General features: G+C 43.8%; 2 protein-coding genes across 7 annotated transcripts in view; one reads left to right on the top strand and one right to left on the bottom strand.

Moving 5' to 3' along the window:
* Positions 1-17,067, bottom strand: part of LOC135110554 (uncharacterized) — a 243,583-nt gene that overhangs the window by 156,625 nt on the left and 69,891 nt on the right. The gene's annotated exons all lie outside the window — the stretch shown is intronic.
* The window catches only part of LOC135110131 (tachykinin-like peptides receptor 99D), a 16,146-nt gene continuing 111 nt past the window's right edge, over positions 1,033-17,067 (top strand). The window contains 8 exon segments of the mRNA XM_064022086.1: positions 1,033-1,310; positions 7,551-7,701; positions 8,467-8,550; positions 8,721-8,833; positions 12,188-12,333; positions 16,041-16,066; positions 16,068-16,145; positions 16,147-17,067. The exon segment at positions 16,147-17,067 is cut by the window's right edge and continues 111 nt beyond it. Coding sequence (XP_063878156.1) covers positions 1,033-1,310; positions 7,551-7,701; positions 8,467-8,550; positions 8,721-8,833; positions 12,188-12,333; positions 16,041-16,066; positions 16,068-16,145; positions 16,147-16,245 — 975 coding nt within the window. The 3' untranslated portion in view covers positions 16,246-17,067.

The following is a 17,067-nucleotide window of genomic DNA, read 5'->3' as shown; positions in this document are numbered from 1 at the left end:
ATGAAGGGGAATAGGTGGTTAAGGACGTGGGAAAATTAATGGCAGTAAAGACAGGTCCTAAAGAAACATTAATGATTGTAAAGGCAATTGACGAAAGTGGAAGAGACTTAGAGAAAAAAAAAAAAAAAAACAAGAAAAAAACAAGGGTAAAATAAGTTAGTAAAGTTTGATCTGTTATGGTAATTTATAATTGGAAGGATTAATACATGGAACGAGGCTTTTATTTGCAGATGAGATTTGTTTGTCCATCTAAATACTTCCGGTTTCTTAATCCACAAATACTAGCATCCTCTCTCTCTCTCTCTCTCTTCTCTCTCTTCTCTCTCTCTCTCTCTTCTCTCTCTCTCTCTCTCTCTCTCTCTCTGAAAAGTACCTAAATATTTTACTTTCAGTGAAAAATTTTAGTATCATAGTGACAATATATTTTTTTTTTCATGACATTCGTTTACCAGATAGAAACACACACACACACACACACACACACACACACACACACACACACACACACAGAGGAAAAGTTAGGAGGATGATATGTATCAGATCCATAAATTGTGACAGATAACAAGATAAGCACACAGAACTCAAGGGAATATTGTTTTGGCGAGCGCCACGTGAATGTAAATATCTACTGTGATGCAGTTACCTTTTTTGTTTACATTTGCAATCTGAATGACGCCGCCACCAGACGGGCTGTGGTTAGGGATTATGGCTACGAGTTCCCCGCAGTGTGGTGGCCAGTAATAACATAAATAAAAAAAGAAAAAAAAACCGTGGGATGGTTGTAGTAAAATTAGTAGTGATATTATCTCAAATGTCTCTAATATGTGAGAGACTATTTTTGTATGAAAGGTATTACTGTTGTTATTATTATTATTATTAGTCGTAGTCGTAGTCGTAGTCGTAGTAGCAGTAGTAGTAGTAGTAGCAGCAATAACAGTAGTAATAGTAGTGATGACATTAGAAGTGAAATGATACTAATAATAATGATAGTAAATAACAATAATAACAACATCTACAAACAACGAAAACTATATGAAAAAGACTTTACATATCTTTTGCTCCTCAACTCACAACCCCTTCTCTCTCTCCCTCCCCAGATACATTGCCATCATGCATCCGCTCCGGCCACGCATGGGGAGGAAAGCCACCATTCTCATCGTGGTGTGGATATGGGTCTCGTCCGTCTGCCTGTCGCTTCCTAACCTCATCTACTTCACCACCGCCACCCTCAGCTACGCCGGGGGGGAGAGGATCGTCTGCTACGCTGCCTGGCCGGATGGTGACCAGGGAGAGAGTCAATCTGAATACGTGTGAGTAACTGTGGTTGTCTTATTGTTGTTTGGTGTTTAGGTCCCTCCTTGTGGTTCCTCGTGTCTTCTTTGGGTGGAATGTGTGTGTGTGTGTGTGTGTGTGTGTGTTTGTGTGTGTGTGTGTGTGTGTGTGTGTGTGTGTGTGTGTGTGTGTGTGTGTGTGTGTAACTGTCACAATATGTTTTTTTTTTTTTGTTTCTTGTTTTATGGTATGTTTCTCGGTCTTCTTTATGTGCGAATTTATAATACGTGATTGATATACTGAAATGTAACGGTCATATATATATATATATATATATATATATATATATATATATATATATATATATATATATATATATATATATATATATATATAGCCGTTATATCTCACGAATTAATATGCAAAATAAAATCCTGGTTATCTTTTTTTTTTTTTTTTTATTCCCGGTATATTCAATGTTATGCTGAAATGTAATAACGTCAGGTAAAAATTTTGGCAACTTTTATGTACTTGATAGGGTATGGTATAATAAAGTTAGGTACTAAAACTCAAGAGAATTTTTATATCTGACTTATTAATATATAATCCAGCCAGGTAAATAAAATACTGCCAATTTTTACACCTGATGCAGGAACAAACAAACAAAAAAAAAAAAAAAATGAAAGATGGAAAACAAATTTTACGCACACAAAGTAACAGAACTTCATAAGAATTTTCCGACCATGATTAAACAGACCAAAATTCAACTCTTTTATTTCAAGCATGCCAACAGAATTTTTTAATACGACTTTTCCAGCACCCATTTTCATTACGTTGCAAAAACGCGACGACAACATGGAAAGGGTGAGAGAGAGTTACAGAATTAAGTAACAAGAATCTGGAAATGCATGAACTATTCCGCCACTTGGGACTGAAATCCGGAGCGTTTCAATACCATTAAAAGTGCATCTGAAAAAAAAAAAAAGTTAATTTCATATCTCCTGAAAACATTCCATTACTGAACTGAAAGAAATGACGAAATGACAAATAAATAAAAGAAAGCCACGAAATATTAATAAATACTACGAAATATGAGAAGAATACGGCAATTTAATTTTCTTGGGCAGCGGTGCGTGTTGAGAGAGAGAGAGAGAGAGAGAGAGAGAGAGAGAGAGAAGAGAGAGAGAGAGAGAGAGAGAGAGAGAGAGAGAGAGAGAGAGAGAGAGAGCAAAGGAAGATGACAGAAATATATAGGGTTAAGCACGCACGCACGCGTTCACTACACACACACACACACACACCTTATCCCTTGATCACACACTAACGCTTTCCCTCTCTTCCCTTTCGTCCTCTATACCTTCCTCTCCTCTCCTCTCCTTTACTCCCTCTCCTCCCCTTCCCCCTCACGCTATGAATCCCAGTCATGCTCTGCCTCAGCGTCACTCCCTCCATTATCTTTAAGTTCTTTGTCTCATTCTCGTGTTTTCCATAAATCAAGAATTACGCCCGTTTCTATCCTACCGTCCGTCTGGATTTATGAAGGATCTCGTCTGTCCCGCTCTGTCCTCCTTTCTTGGTCCCTGGTGCCGTAAATTTTCCATGTGTGTGTGTGTGTGTGTGTGTGTGTGTGTTATGTCGGCCCGTGTCTGGTCCTTCTGGTATTGGGACGAGGTCTTTTTTACAATCCCCGCCCTGCAACTCATTCGCAGTGACACGGATTGACTCTGACCCGGTGAAGTATTAACGTGGCGTGGCCTGTCTGCGTCACCACAGGCCACGCCCGCGACTGTGTGTGTGTGTGGGGGAGGGGGGCATGTGTTTCATATATTAAAACCTGTACAGCGGCTTCAATCACCTCCTGTCGTCGTTTCAGTTGACAAGTTAATCTTTGCCGTAATTTGTATGAACCACCTCTTTACTTACGACGTAGTTATTATTATTATTACTTATCTGTTATTTGTGTTTTACTGTAATTTAGTGATGAAAGCTGACAATTCAACAGCTCACGAACATCTCATCTTCATGCCTCACATTTGTCTTAGATGAGAGAAAGAGAAATTATACCATTCTGCCACCTAAAGGACAAAGGTGGATGTTGTCTGTGTGATGCCCTCGTGCCGCTGCTCCTCTTTCACCGTTTTTCCACCCACCGGTCACCTGAGAATCACTGTTATTTATTTTTATTGTGTGTGTGTGTGTGTGAGTGTGATGCGATGCAGGACACAGGCGGCACCAGTAAGGGTGGAACAGAGAAGCAATGAACAATTTTTCTCTCAGTATAAACACACACTGCATGTCTGGAAACCAATTAACATACCGTCGCGTGAAGAGCCACGCAACATTCCCTCCTCCATCTCCTCCTACATTCCCTGCAGCTTCTCTTCCTCCTCCTCCTCCTCCTCCTCCTCCATTTCACTCCCCATCACCCCATGCACCTCACACCTCCCACGCAGCACTACGCTGCAATTACCACACCGCCCCGTAATACCACTGGAGAGCTCAAAAGGCCACTTATATAATCTGCTTCCCTGCGTTTCCATGCACTTACACAATGCCACCGTCTCTACCACCACCACCACCACCACCACCTACTCCTCCTCCTCGTCCAATGCAGCGTACCAGTCCTTCAGCACGCAGGGCCTCCTCTCGGGTCCACGCGAGGCAATCCAACGCCACGCTTCCCCCTTGAAAGGAAGGTGCGGCTTTGTCCCTCAAGACCATTGCCAAGACCTGCCTGTGATTGTGTCAGCCTCGGGAAAGAGGGGAGGGGAAGGGAGAGGAGAGGAGAGGAGAGGAGAGGAGAGGAGAGGAGAGGAGAGGAGAGGGGAGGGAAGGGGAGTGGAGGGGAGGGGAGGGGGAGGGGAGGGGAGAGAGAGAGGAGAGGAGAGGAGAGGAGAGGAGAGAAGAGAGGAGAGGAGAGGAGAGGAGGGGAGGGGAATGTACAAAAGAAATAACTGAATAAAACAGATGAGAGAGAGAGAGAGAGAGAGAGAGAGAGAGAGAGAGAGAGAGAGAGAGAGAGAGAGAGAGAGAGAGAGAGAGAGAGAGAGAGAGAGAGAGAGAGAGAGATGAGAAAAAAAGACAAAGAGAGGGATGGGAAAAGCAAAAGAAGAAATGAGGAAACGATAAGAGAGTTGGAAAGACGAGGAAAAGAACACAACTGAAAAGATCAAAATAGTAAAAAGGAGAAAAAGGAAGATGGAATGAGAACACAATGAAAAATGCAAAAAGAAAAAAAAATATACAAGAAAATGAAAAAAAAAAATCAGCTCACGTCAATAAAAGAGTATAACAGAAAGAGGAAAAAGAACAGAAAAAAAGAGGGAATTGAGACAAAACTATCGATATAAAAACATGAACAGACTGGAGAAAATGGAGAAGATAAAAAGGAGGAAAGGAGAGAAGAGAGGAGAGATAAAGGACAGAAGGAAGGCAGGGAGGAAACAGAGGAGGGAAGATGAGGGGAAGAGGACGATGAATTATGAGCACACACAGAGAAGGAGGAGGAGGAGGAGGAGGAGGAGGAGGAGGAGGAGGAGGAGGAGGAGGAAAGGACATAAAAAGTCACGAGCGACGAGTGAAACAGACAAGTAAAAAATAAAGGGAGACAAAAAAGCGAGAGAGAGAGAGAGAGAGAGAGAGAGAGAGAGAGAGAGAGAGAGAGAGAGAGAGAGAGAGAGAGAGAGAGAGAGAGAGAGAGAGAGAGAGAGAGAGAGAGAGAGAGGAGGGGGGAAATGGAGCAGGATAGTTAATGGGGGAGGGGAGAGTCAGGGATGAGTGACAGTGAAGGAGGGGAAGGGGAGGGGAAGAGGAAGAGGGACAACAATCTACCCCAATCTGTACTGTGAGCAAAATGAAAATAAAAACGCGAAATAGAAGTGGAAAAAGAGGGAAAGAGAAAGAGAGAGAGAAAAAAAAAGATCTGAAATTGGAGTAAGAGGTGAAGCTGCGAGGGGAGACTGTCATTTGGTTTGTGTTAATACTCTCACTCTCTCACACACTCCCTCTCTCTCTCTCACCACTTAACCCGTCCACCCTGACACTCTTTCAAGGCGACATTCCAAAGCCATATTCTCCCCATTTACGGTTCTCCCCTCCTGATTTCTCTCCCTCACGTTTTCTTTCCTTCACGTTCCCTTGCTGTACCACTCTGCATCTACTCATTACTTCACTAGGCTCTGTGTGCTTCATTTGGTGTGTTCTTGGCCTATTTAAGAGGCAGACTGGGGACGAGAGAGAGAGAGAGAGAGAGAGAGAGAGAGAGAGAGAGAGAGAGAGAGAGAGAGAGAGAGAGAGAGAGAGAGAGAGAGAGAATTATTATGCATGCGCTAGGTATTCCGACAATATTCATGGTCACGCACGGACACACACACACACACACACACACACACACACACACACACACACACACACACACAAGGAATCAGTGTCATTACATTCTGGATATGAATTAATGATTCTATTACGTTTTGGGTGACATTTTTCATAATGAAGTTGGTCACTCAGTACAGTTAGTATATCAACACGTATTTTGACTAATGGTTTTATGAAGTATGGGCGTCGTGTGTAGGTAGTGAATGAGTTAACCTTCCCATACGATACTGTACGTTCTTGTAAAGAGAATGAGCTTTCTCTCCTTGCCTCTAAGTGTGTAGTTCTGATGTCTAAGTATAGTCCTGATGTTCTGACCTTTCTCTCCTCCTTGGCTGTCCACATAAGCACATTTCTAGGTCTACACTTCTGAGGTTAGCTGATGTTGGTTTGGTTTTTATAATTACACAAGAACATAAGGACAAAAGCTGCGAGAAGCCAGCAGGCCTACACGAACTACTTCTTGTAAAGCTGTGGGGGTATTATGGTTTTCTTTACTTTGATGGACTTGAGAATAATATCACACATAACCCAGAGAAATTGAAATGCACGCTCACAGATAGATAGATAGATAGATATAGATAGATAGATAGGCTGATAGATAGGCAGAGAGATGAGAGATAGATATAGATAGAAATAGGCAGATAGATAGACAGATAGATGGGCTGATAGATAGACAGATAGATAGACACATACATACATACATACATACAAACATACAAACATAAATAGTTACCCTACAATACCACAGTACACCATACATCTCCATTTAAATATGTAGTATAACTAATTACACACACACACACACACACACACACACACACACACACACACACACACAAATATAAAATAACAAAGCTGAACCAAGCACAAAGGAAATCAACAGTCTTTGGTTTCAATAGGCTGCAGCTGGGGAGTGTTTCCAGGAAAGGTTTGCGTCACTTGTAACTCTGACGCCAGTTAAAGACTTAGTAACTTACTTTCACACATTCACCGGGCCGGAATCAAGCGTCCTAATGGAAAAATCGATGTGTAAGAGACGGTAATGTAAACAGCAGATGCCAAAACACTCATAAATGAAGTGCAGCATGATTTTAGTCTGATTTTGATTCGAAATGTCGCATACCGTAATGGATTCAATGGGGTAGAGTGGAATATTGAGAGAAACTGAAATAAATAGAATAGAAAAGAATATATGAAATTCAAATTGCCAATAACGAAGGCACATAGCGTTAAGAAATCATAATTACAAAAAGTATTTATAATGAGGCAATTCAGAAAGAGGCAGTTATTGGAAAAGTTAAGTATTGGATGTCAAGAGCTTCCGCTGACCCCATTTTCCAGGAAGTCTGTGTTTGTTCTTCGTCAACTATTCACTGTTAGTTGTTTGTCTTTCACTTCTCGGGCCTCCAATTAAATGAACTGCATGAACACGCGAGAGCAAGTGTGTGTGTGTGTGTGTGTGTGTGTGTGTGTGTGTGTGTGTGTGTGTGTGTGTGTAATCCGGCATGTGCGTCAAGTCAGTTCAGTAATTAAGGCAATATTTCCTGCGAGGCGGCCATGCGCACGCTGCCCCGCTCGCCCATTAAAGCCTCCAGTCTCAATTTATGCCGCAAAGAACCTAAAAAAAAAATAAATAATAAATAAAACAAAATAAAACATGCAATTCAAATTTTTCGCATCTTTTCTGACCCCAAGACTGCCTCCCCTTCCTTCTCCTTCCCCCTCTCTTGCCTCCCCTTCCTTCTCCTTCCCCCTCTCTAACACCACAAACCCTCCCTCCTTCTCTTCCCCTCACCAAGAACACTTCAACCACATCCCTGCAGTTCCTCTCTCTGTACCTCTCCTGTATCCTCTAACGCCCCTTCTCTACACCCTTCTGAGTCGCCCTTCTCCTCCCGCCGCAGACACACAGTGGTGCTGATGGTGCTGACCTATATCCTGCCGCTCACCTGCATGGGCTTCACTTACGTGCGCATCGGGCTTACGTTGTGGGGGAGCCGTAGCATCGGAGAGCAGACGCCCCGCCAGGTGGAGAGCATCAAGTCCAAGAGGAAGGTGAGACAACGTAGTAGTAGTAGTAGTAGTAGTAGTAGTAGGAGGAGGAGGAGGAGGAGGAGGAGGAGGAGGAGGAGGAGTAGTAGGAGGAGGAGGAGGAGAACAGTAATAGTAGTTTGTACCGAAGAGTTTAAAATTCTTGTTCAGGATCACTTACCAGAGAGAGAGAGAGAGAGAGAGAGAGAGAGAGAGAGAGAGAGAGAGAGAGAGAGAGAGAGAATACTAGTACCGAGCCATTATCTCCTATTACTAATCCAGGAAGGAGACTCTTGTATTGACATTTGTATTCCTCCTCCTCCTCCTCCTCCTCCTCCTCCTCCTCCTGCTCCTCTTTCTCATTCACTTTAATTCGCCAACGAGCAGCCGGTCTGAGGTTCTCTCCAACCATCCGTTAAATTAATGTTTCCTCCTCCATCACCAGAACCTCCCATCCCCCACCTCTCTCTCTCTCTCTCTCTCTCTCTCTCTCTCTCTCTCTCTCTCTCTCTCTCTCTCTCTCTCTCTCTCTCTCTCTCTCTCTCGTAATCAAGAGTACCCGCGAATCAACACTTCCAGGATAAATCTTTATACATTTATTTCCTCAAGAGTGGACTCTCGCCCTCTTTTTGTTCCCTCACCTTGAGTTACGAGCAGGAGGAGGAGGAGGAGGAGGAGGAGGAGGAGGAGGAGGAGGAGGAGGAGGAGGAGGAGGAGCAAGAGGAGGAGGAGGAGGAGAGAATGTTACAGGGAAAGGCGCGATTCTACACAAGTTTCTTCCGTGCACAGGTAGTGAAGATGATGATCGTGGTGGTGACAATCTTCGCTGTGTGTTGGCTGCCCTACCATATGTACTTCATCCTCTCCAACCTGGTGAGTGTCTGGGAGGAGGAGGAGGAGGAAGAAAGAGGAAGAGAAATACATGATATAACAACTAAAACGATACTAAAAACACACATACAACTCAAAACAAACTTACCCATAATTCTCTTCTTGCCTTGCCCTCACCCATGCCTCGCCTCGCCCGGCCAACCACCAATCAGATGCCGGAGATAGCGCACTACGAGTTTATCCAAGAGACTTATCTAGCTATTTATTGGCTGGCGATGTCAAATTCCATGTACAACCCAATGATTTACTGCTGGCTCAACAACAGGTAAGGCTCTCCCCCCCATCTCTCTCTCTCTCTCTCTCTCTCTCTCTCTCTCTCTCTCTCTCTCTCTCTCTCTCTCTCTCTCTCTCTCTCTCTCTCTCTCTCGTCAGTGTTTTGTATATACTGTTATCTGTCAGTCTATTTATCTACGTTTCCCCTTTGACTGGCCATCTGATTTTGCGTTTTCTCTCTCTCTCTCTCTCTCTCTCTCTCTCTCTCTCTCTCTCTCTCTCTCTCTCTCTCTCTCTCTCTCTCTCTCTCTCTCTCTCTCTCTCTCTCTCTCTCTCTCTCTTTTGTAATGGATTGGTGTTCGCTTCTTTATGGTCTATTTCCTGGTTTCTTATTATTTTTTTCTCTCTCTCTCTCCCTTCTGGTTATTCAATTCCTTCCTGAACCTTCCTTCCACGCCCTGTCTTTCTCTTACAGCCTTCCCGCCATTTATTTCTGTTCTTGTATATCTTTTGGTTTTACTGTTTCTCCTCAGTTCGTTTTGTTTCTTGTATCTCTTCCTCAGGTGTATTTTTTTTTCCTTATTATTATTGTCCTAAACCTTATGTATATTTTTTTTTCAGATTTGCACCCGTACCTTCTCTCTCTTCCATAAGTGTCCCTGTTTTCTCTTTTTGTCTGTCTGTCTGTCTATCTGTCTGTATTTTGAGCGCTTTCTCTCTCTCTCTCTCTCTCTCTCTCTCTCTCTCTCTCTCTCTCTCTCTCTCTCTCTCTCTCTCTCTCTCTCTCTCTCTCTCTGGACTAATTAACTATTACAATACCTTTCTAACATCTATTTTTGGCTATAATTATCTTTCTCCCCTATTTTTCCCCATCATCAGCACTTCTCTCCTTCCTTCCTATTCTCTTGTTCTATTAATTTTCCCCTTCTCTCTTCCCCTGCAGATTTCGTAATGGGTTCAAGAGGGTGTTTTCTCTGTGTCTGCGAGGGTTGCGATACGACTGATCCTAACACTTCCTCCCCTCTCTGTATGTATGGCTAGAGTCCACGTCCTTTCTTGTTCCCTTCGTTTAATATCTGTTCTGTGGTTCTTCTCTTTACCCCCGGGTACTTCATCCCTCCCTTCCTTCCTTCTTTCTTTCCTTCCTTCGTTCACTCATTTCGCTCTCCAGTTCATGTCATTTATCTTCGTACATGTAGTGAATTTTCTCTTTTTTTTTTTTATCTTGGTTCTTCTTTTTCTCTTTCATGTTTATTTATCCTTAAACGTACACTGGTCCTACTTTTTTTTCTGGTTCCACATTAAAATTATCCTCGAGAACAGTGGGCAGACAGAGCAACAGGAGGGACGCAGCGGAGATTTTAAACGAACCACAATAAAAAAACAAGAAAGGAATAACTAACTGAATAACTAACGCACAAGACCTCCCTCTAAACCAACAGTACCCTCACGAATGCCACCACCAAGAGAGACAAGTGAAATAAAAGACAAAAAAATGGAGAAATAAATACGAGAATACATAACGTGAAGGAGAGGGAACGGCAATGTAACTCAACCACAGAAATAAAAGAAAAAATAAGGCGACTTTTAGGTGTGAAAAGCGAGTCACCGCGGGGGAAGAAAGAGGCCAACATGTCTCACTTCACTGTGGGGGGAGGAGGAGGAGGAGGAGGAGGAGGATGTGGAGGGTGGAGGACGAAAGAATAAGACACTATAGTGAAGGAGCTAGATAGATTTAAAGCAGCATAAATAAAAGTAAGAACGTGAAAAAGTTTGAAAAAAGACCTAAGGATATGGAGGAGGAGGAGGAGGAGGAGGAGGAGGAGGAGGAGGAGGAGCACATCACGAGGAAAAGACCTGAGCTGAGTCTAACAACAGAAAAGAACAACAACAAGAACAAGATGCGTCTCGCTGTAAGATGGTGTCATTTACTCACAAGAATAAAGGCTGGCAAAAAAATAAATAAATAAAAAATAAATAAATAAAATAATAAATAAATAAATAAAAACGAACTAAAAACGTATAGACAAGATGGAACATGACTAAAAAAATTAAATAAATAAAATAAAGTAGGAGGAAGATGAGTGAAAGGAAGATAAGATGAGACACGTCGAGGAAGGCGAGGAGGAGGAGGAGGAGGAAGAGAAGGAGGAGGAGGAGGAGGAAAAGATAATGAAGAAATCTCTTTAAACAGAAAAAAAAAAGCAAGGTGAAAAGTTAAACTAATAAACTAGACTTCCCCAGTAAATCTCCCTTGCAAACACATATGAAGATCTGAAACCTTTCGACTATACACTTAAAAAAATATACTAACCAAATTAGTGTCACTTAAACACAGCGTTTTGAAGGGTAACGTAAAAATGTGACTAGGCAAAGGTTGCAAAATAAATACTTGCCCAAATGAGTTAAAAAATAATAATAATAGCTTGCATCAGGAAACCAAACATGAAGTGAGTGGAGAAGAATGCGGAGACTCTTGAAAATTAATAGCAGTAAATAAATAAATCAGTCACGTCTCGGTTTAGGTTCGACACTCCCATCATCCTCCTCCTTCTCTTCCTTCTTCACTTCCTTCCACACCATTTGTTTCTTCACGCACACTTCAGTCTCACTTCATAAGCACTTTTTTTTTTTTTTCACTTCATACTATTTTATTTTGACATTTCGGATCCATTCTTACTATTTTTTTCTCTCACTCTCCTTTTCACTTCACTCAATGTATTCGTCAACTTTCGTTTTCATCTCTATAAGCCTTCATTATTCATTCATCTTGGCTTCCTTCCTTCAAGTCGCAACAGTCAACCCTCCTTTCCTTCAAACTCCTGCATATCCATCACCTCTTACTCTTCCTTCTCCTCCTCCTCTTCCGTTCCTCCTCCTCCTCCTCCTCCTCCTCAATTCCCTTCTCCCTTCCCTCCTCCTCCTCCTCCTCCTCCTCCTCCTCCTCCTCCTCCTTCCCATCTCTTCCTCCTCCTCTTCCTCCTCCTCCTCCTCCTTTTCCTCCTCTTCCTCCTGCTGCTGCTGCTAAGCGTGTGGGGACATCACGCTCGGTGTTAAGTGTTTTCTGATGATCTGGGCGTCGCCTTCGATGTTTTCAATATTTCCTTATATTAACAATTATCGACTTTTTTTTTTCTTTATGTAACTTCATGGCATTCTCACCTCTCAACACTATGATATCCTCCTGCGTCATGCTTCTGTACCTTAATAGCATGGACCTATACACGTGTAATATTAATGATGCTATACTGTACTCCCCACCACTTTGTCCTAATGTATCCTTGGCCAGACAGACCCGCCCTCCAGTGTGCCCACCAAAGCCTGTTGATGTGTAAATCCAAGCGAATCATCCCAGTCACTTCCAGGCCAGCTCGTCTCATCGCCACCACTCTCTCTGCCCCGCCAGGTTCCGCAACGGGTTCAAGAAGGTGTTCTCGGGGTGGCTGCCGTGTGTCACCTACGAGAGCGAGGCCACTGATGTGAGCCGCGTCAAGACAGCGCGCTTCTCCTGCTCTGGCTCGCCCGAGACTCACCATCGAGTGACGTGCGATGGTCAGCCCCCCTTGTCCTTGTCTCTAACCCGCCCATCCTTTGTCATCGCCGTCGCCTTCCCTATCACACCACAATTTCGCTCCTGTCACAGCCCAGTCTCAGCCTTGGCACTGCGCTGTCCTTGTCACGATCTTAACGGTCCCTTGTCACACTAACACCCAGCTCTTGTCATGGTCCGCCTCCCCCTTATCACAGTACCCTCTTCCTTCTGTCACAGCCCAGTTTAATCACTATTCTACCCTTGTCACGGTCACAACCATCCCTTGTCATAGTTTTCCACTTATCAAAGCACCATCCCTCTCTTGTCACAGCCCAGTGCTCGTAGTTCTTTTTGTTAAATTTGACTATTATATTAACAGTATTTATCTCGCCCTCTTCATTCATTAACTTAGACTTTGTTTTTTCTCTCCAGATATCACGCTTTGCATGCATTTTGCTTTTCTTTTAGTTATGGTGTGTGTGTGTGTGTGTGTGTGTGTGTGTGTGTGTGTGTGTGTGTGTGTGAACAAGTGAGAGAGAGAGAGAGAGAGAGAGAGAGAGAGAGAGAGAGAGAGAGAGAGAGAGAGAGAGAGAGAGAGAGAGAGAGAGAGAGAGAGAGAGAGAGAGAGAGAGAGAAATACCATAATATCACACTAAATTTCTGTCACCTTTTCCCTACGAATTTAGTCCTTGCCATAATCAATTTCAGTCAATTAAATCGGAGAAATTCCGGCAAAGTTTCACACAGGCTTGAAATCAAAGCGATGCAAATGAAAAGTTCCTTGGTGCAGAGAGGAGAGATGAGTGAGGAAGCATGGGGCCGAACGAGCATTGGGAGAAGGAGCATTGGGTGAGTTAACCCTTTGACTGCCACTTGGTACACCCTTCCCTAATTACCAATCACTCTGAAACATCTTGACTTGTTCTACAGCCACATCCAATCTTTGAAATGGAAAGAAATTGCAAAACTTGTTCTTTTTTTATCACTTTCTGTTAGATGCTTGTAAAGACTTCACGCATTGCTTCTGGTGCTGCTAATTGTTTCGTGTCGCAGTGAAAGGGTTAAATGGAGCCACGGGCTGATGAATGATTCCCTCTTGATTTCTGATCTCGTCTGTGTAAGATGAAGGGCTGACATCTGGTGGTCACGTTCGTCCACCTTTCACCCTCTTCTCTCTCTCAACACACAGAGAAAGAAGAAAGCAGACCCAGACAGTGAGAGGGGACACGTCAGGGAGAGCCGTTTCAAAGGCAACACTCCTGACTGACAACTCCACTCAACACACAAACCGATAAATGCATAAACATACACGCACAACCTTTGGAAGTATCCGTAAATATAATGTTATGAGCAGGACTAAAAGTTCGGAAGAGCCATTAATCATATACACAACCTTATTACAAATCAAGGACCTTTCTGTGCCGTGCAAGACGCGGATACTGTAACACCACCTGGTCACAGCAACACAGACACGCTCGCCCTAAAATGCTCTCACATCCCCGCCTCGCATCACAGATAATTCAATTTGCAATATGTGACGTAATCTTAGAGTTCAGTGAGGACGTCCCTGCCTCATTTCAATCCAATTTCAGCTCCATTATTGCCTCCCTCTCTCATAGAGCAGGCACACCCCGTTCCACCCCGCTACGTACGGGCGCCAGAGCTTAATAGTCTGGGGTTTCCTTGGCAGGGTCCTCAAATGACCACGGCAGACTCAATGAATACACAGCGTAGAGTGAAACACGCTTTATCAGATTGTTTACTTAGGCTTATATTTACATGAACATTCAAACTGACACGCCGCCTTGATTAGTTTCTTTTTCTTCTTTAATATGTAGTACTTGATCTCACCGATACTTTCCACTGGTCTTATGTTACGATTGATACATTCATGAAAGTAGAACACATGCCATATCACTTAACACTATGTAACTAATAGTTCCCTGACGCATACTTGAGCCTGTATCTACAAAAGACGAAGAAGTGAAGCGCGGGTAACGTTATCTATTGAGTTGTTCTCCGGAGCAGACCGACGCTCCCCTTTATCGTGGCGCCAGCCCTCCATTGGCTAGACATTCTTTGCGCTCAACGCCAACGCGAGCTTCATAAAGCGAAGCAAACACATGAACAGGTTGACCTCCTCATAATTGTGGTGAAACATCTAACAGACATTTTGACAGCTACTGGGCATCTCCCATCACGTGTCTTTTCTCAAATATGATAGACACAGCGTGCTGACGATACTTAGGAGTCCACGCAGAGGATGAAAATATGATTAAGTCATAGAGAGGGAAAGAGAGGAAAGGACAAAGTGAAGAGTGAGTCCTTTAACGCAACAAGGACTCTCGCACAAATATCTCCATTCATTTTCAACCCTTATTCCGTCATATAAACAAAATTTAACTACAATCTTCCAAACTTTCACTGATAAACTGTAGAACCCTGTTTTTACTCTCTCCCCTCCTCGCAACTCGCACAGTTCAACAGAGGTGTGTCCGGAATTAAGATGGCCAGACTTTCAAACTCTTCTTTGGGAATGCAAATTGACGGATATGTGTTTTCCTGCAGGGACCAGATCTTCTCGAACCTCCTTCAGTTTTGTGTGAGGTATCTGGACCATCCCAACACAAGCACCTCTCCCTCCAACACCACACCCGTGAGTGGACCAACACCCAAGGACAGCCACATTAACAACACTAACACTGTGCTCGGTGTTCCCTCGCCTCACCTCACACTAACAAGTTGCTTTCATTCACTTAGTATTAACCACTGGAAGACTCCACGATATATTGGTTCGAAAAATTACCACAAATTAATATGGATTTTCTTTAACGGCAAAAGGAAAACGTGAAGCTTAATGCCATTTACTAAAATACCATCAACCTGAAGTAAAGTTGCCTTGATGAAAATTAACCAAAGCAAGCATTCCATTCCTAACAAGAGGGATAAGGTTTGCCGTGAACTCAAGCTACGTTGTCCCCACAACCATATATACAACAAAATATAAACCCTTGCACAGGACACCTTAATGCAATACTTTAACGTAACATCATTGACTTCATTTGCAACAGTTCAACAAAGCCAAACGCACTGCTATTGCCGCGTTTTGGGGAAGAAGGTGGTAAACTTTTAATAAATGGGACTGTAGGACACGAAAAAGGTTGAGAATATAAGAAAATGTGAAAAAAGAGAATAAGAGAGGAGAGGATGGCAGGTGAATAGACGAAAGGAGCATGGAAAGAAGAAAGAATAGGAAGGAGTTCGAGGGTGACGTTATTTGATCACAACTTCACAACTTCATGCTCACTCTTAAGTACCTCTTCAGAACACAAGTCGAAGCATTTGACAATTTCTGGAGGTAGAGGCGGAGGAGGAGGAGGAGGTCAAGGTGCCGACGAAAGAAAAGAAAAAAAAAAACAAGAGGATAATAATGAGGAGGAGGAGCAAGAACAGTGGGAAGAGAATCAGGCTCTGTGTGTTTAGTTTTAATAGCTTAATAATTCTTAGGAAATAATGATGATGACCATAATCTCTCTCTCTCTCTCTCTCTCTCTCTCTCTCTCTCTCTCTCTCTCTCCTCTCTCTCTCTCTCTCTCTCTCTCTCTCTGAGCGTGTGTGTGTGTGTGTGTGTGTGTGTGTGTGTGTGTGTGTGTGTGTGTGTGTGTGTGTGTTGACTCTCATTCAGAAATGCTTACCGAATCTCTCTCTCCCTCCCTCTCTTCCCCAGGCTCCTCACACATCTCCATGCGCAACCCTCGCCTCCTCAGACCTCAGCATCAGCGGCTCGCGGCTTCCCCCCGTCAGGCTTTGCAACGGAGCCAACATACGCCGGAGCGACTAACGGCGCCGACACCTCCCGGAGCTACGGGGGCACTCTGGTACCGCCCAAGCACACCCCGTACCCCAGCGTCACCTACCAGCAGTATGTGTGAGGGTGTGTGTGTGTGTTCCACCTACGCACCCACACCCACACATGCCCAGACTTCGGAAACTGGGTGGGAGAAGCTCCGTGTGTGTGAGCAGTGCTTGAGCGACTGAGTGAGGTCGTTGCGAGGTTGTTGTGCGTGTGTACGGGTATGTGGGGTGAGGGGGAGGTTGTGGTTTAAGCGCGGCTGTGGGTGGGAGGAGGTGAATTAGGCAGTTCTGGGGGAGAAAGAGTCCTGTAGGGCAGTAGCATGGGGAGTGAGCGAGGCAATACATGGGGAGTGATGGGGAGGGAAGGGATGAGGTGCGCCGCCTTGGCTGCGTGTTATGAGGCTGCACGTGGCGGGGTGAGGCGCGTGCTGACCACCATACAAACTGAACACCTGATTTGCTACGTGGCGTGGGTGATGGAGACGTGCCCGGAGAGAGGTGTTGTCGTGCTGCTCTCTCCTCCCACGTCTGCACCTCTCAGCGTCGCTGCCTGAGAGCCACCACCCTCGCCACCTTCAGCTAACACAACTACTTAGACTAAGAGACCACCGTTACTCCTTCCTTCATCCTGTGCATTCTCTTCTTCTCCCTCCCCACCCACGCCCATGAGAGGAAGAAAAGAGAAGAAAATAAGTGAGAGGAGGAGGAGGAACACGTAAGATACTAACTCTTCTCCATACAGTTTCAATATAATGATAATGATGATCAAAGTAAAAACAATACACAGAAACTGAATTACTTTGCAATCAACGTCCAGCATTGTAGGTATTCAAGACACACACTCTCACTTTTAAGAAAATATAAGGAAAAAAATGATCTTCTAAAAGCTACTTGTGATA

The sequence above is a fragment of the Scylla paramamosain genome, chromosome 20 (assembly GCF_035594125.1).
Source record: "Scylla paramamosain isolate STU-SP2022 chromosome 20, ASM3559412v1, whole genome shotgun sequence".
In the NCBI taxonomy this organism is placed as follows: domain Eukaryota; kingdom Metazoa; phylum Arthropoda; class Malacostraca; order Decapoda; family Portunidae; genus Scylla; species Scylla paramamosain.
Note: the sequence above shows the minus strand (reverse complement) of the source record. Positions and strands in the feature narration are given on the sequence as shown.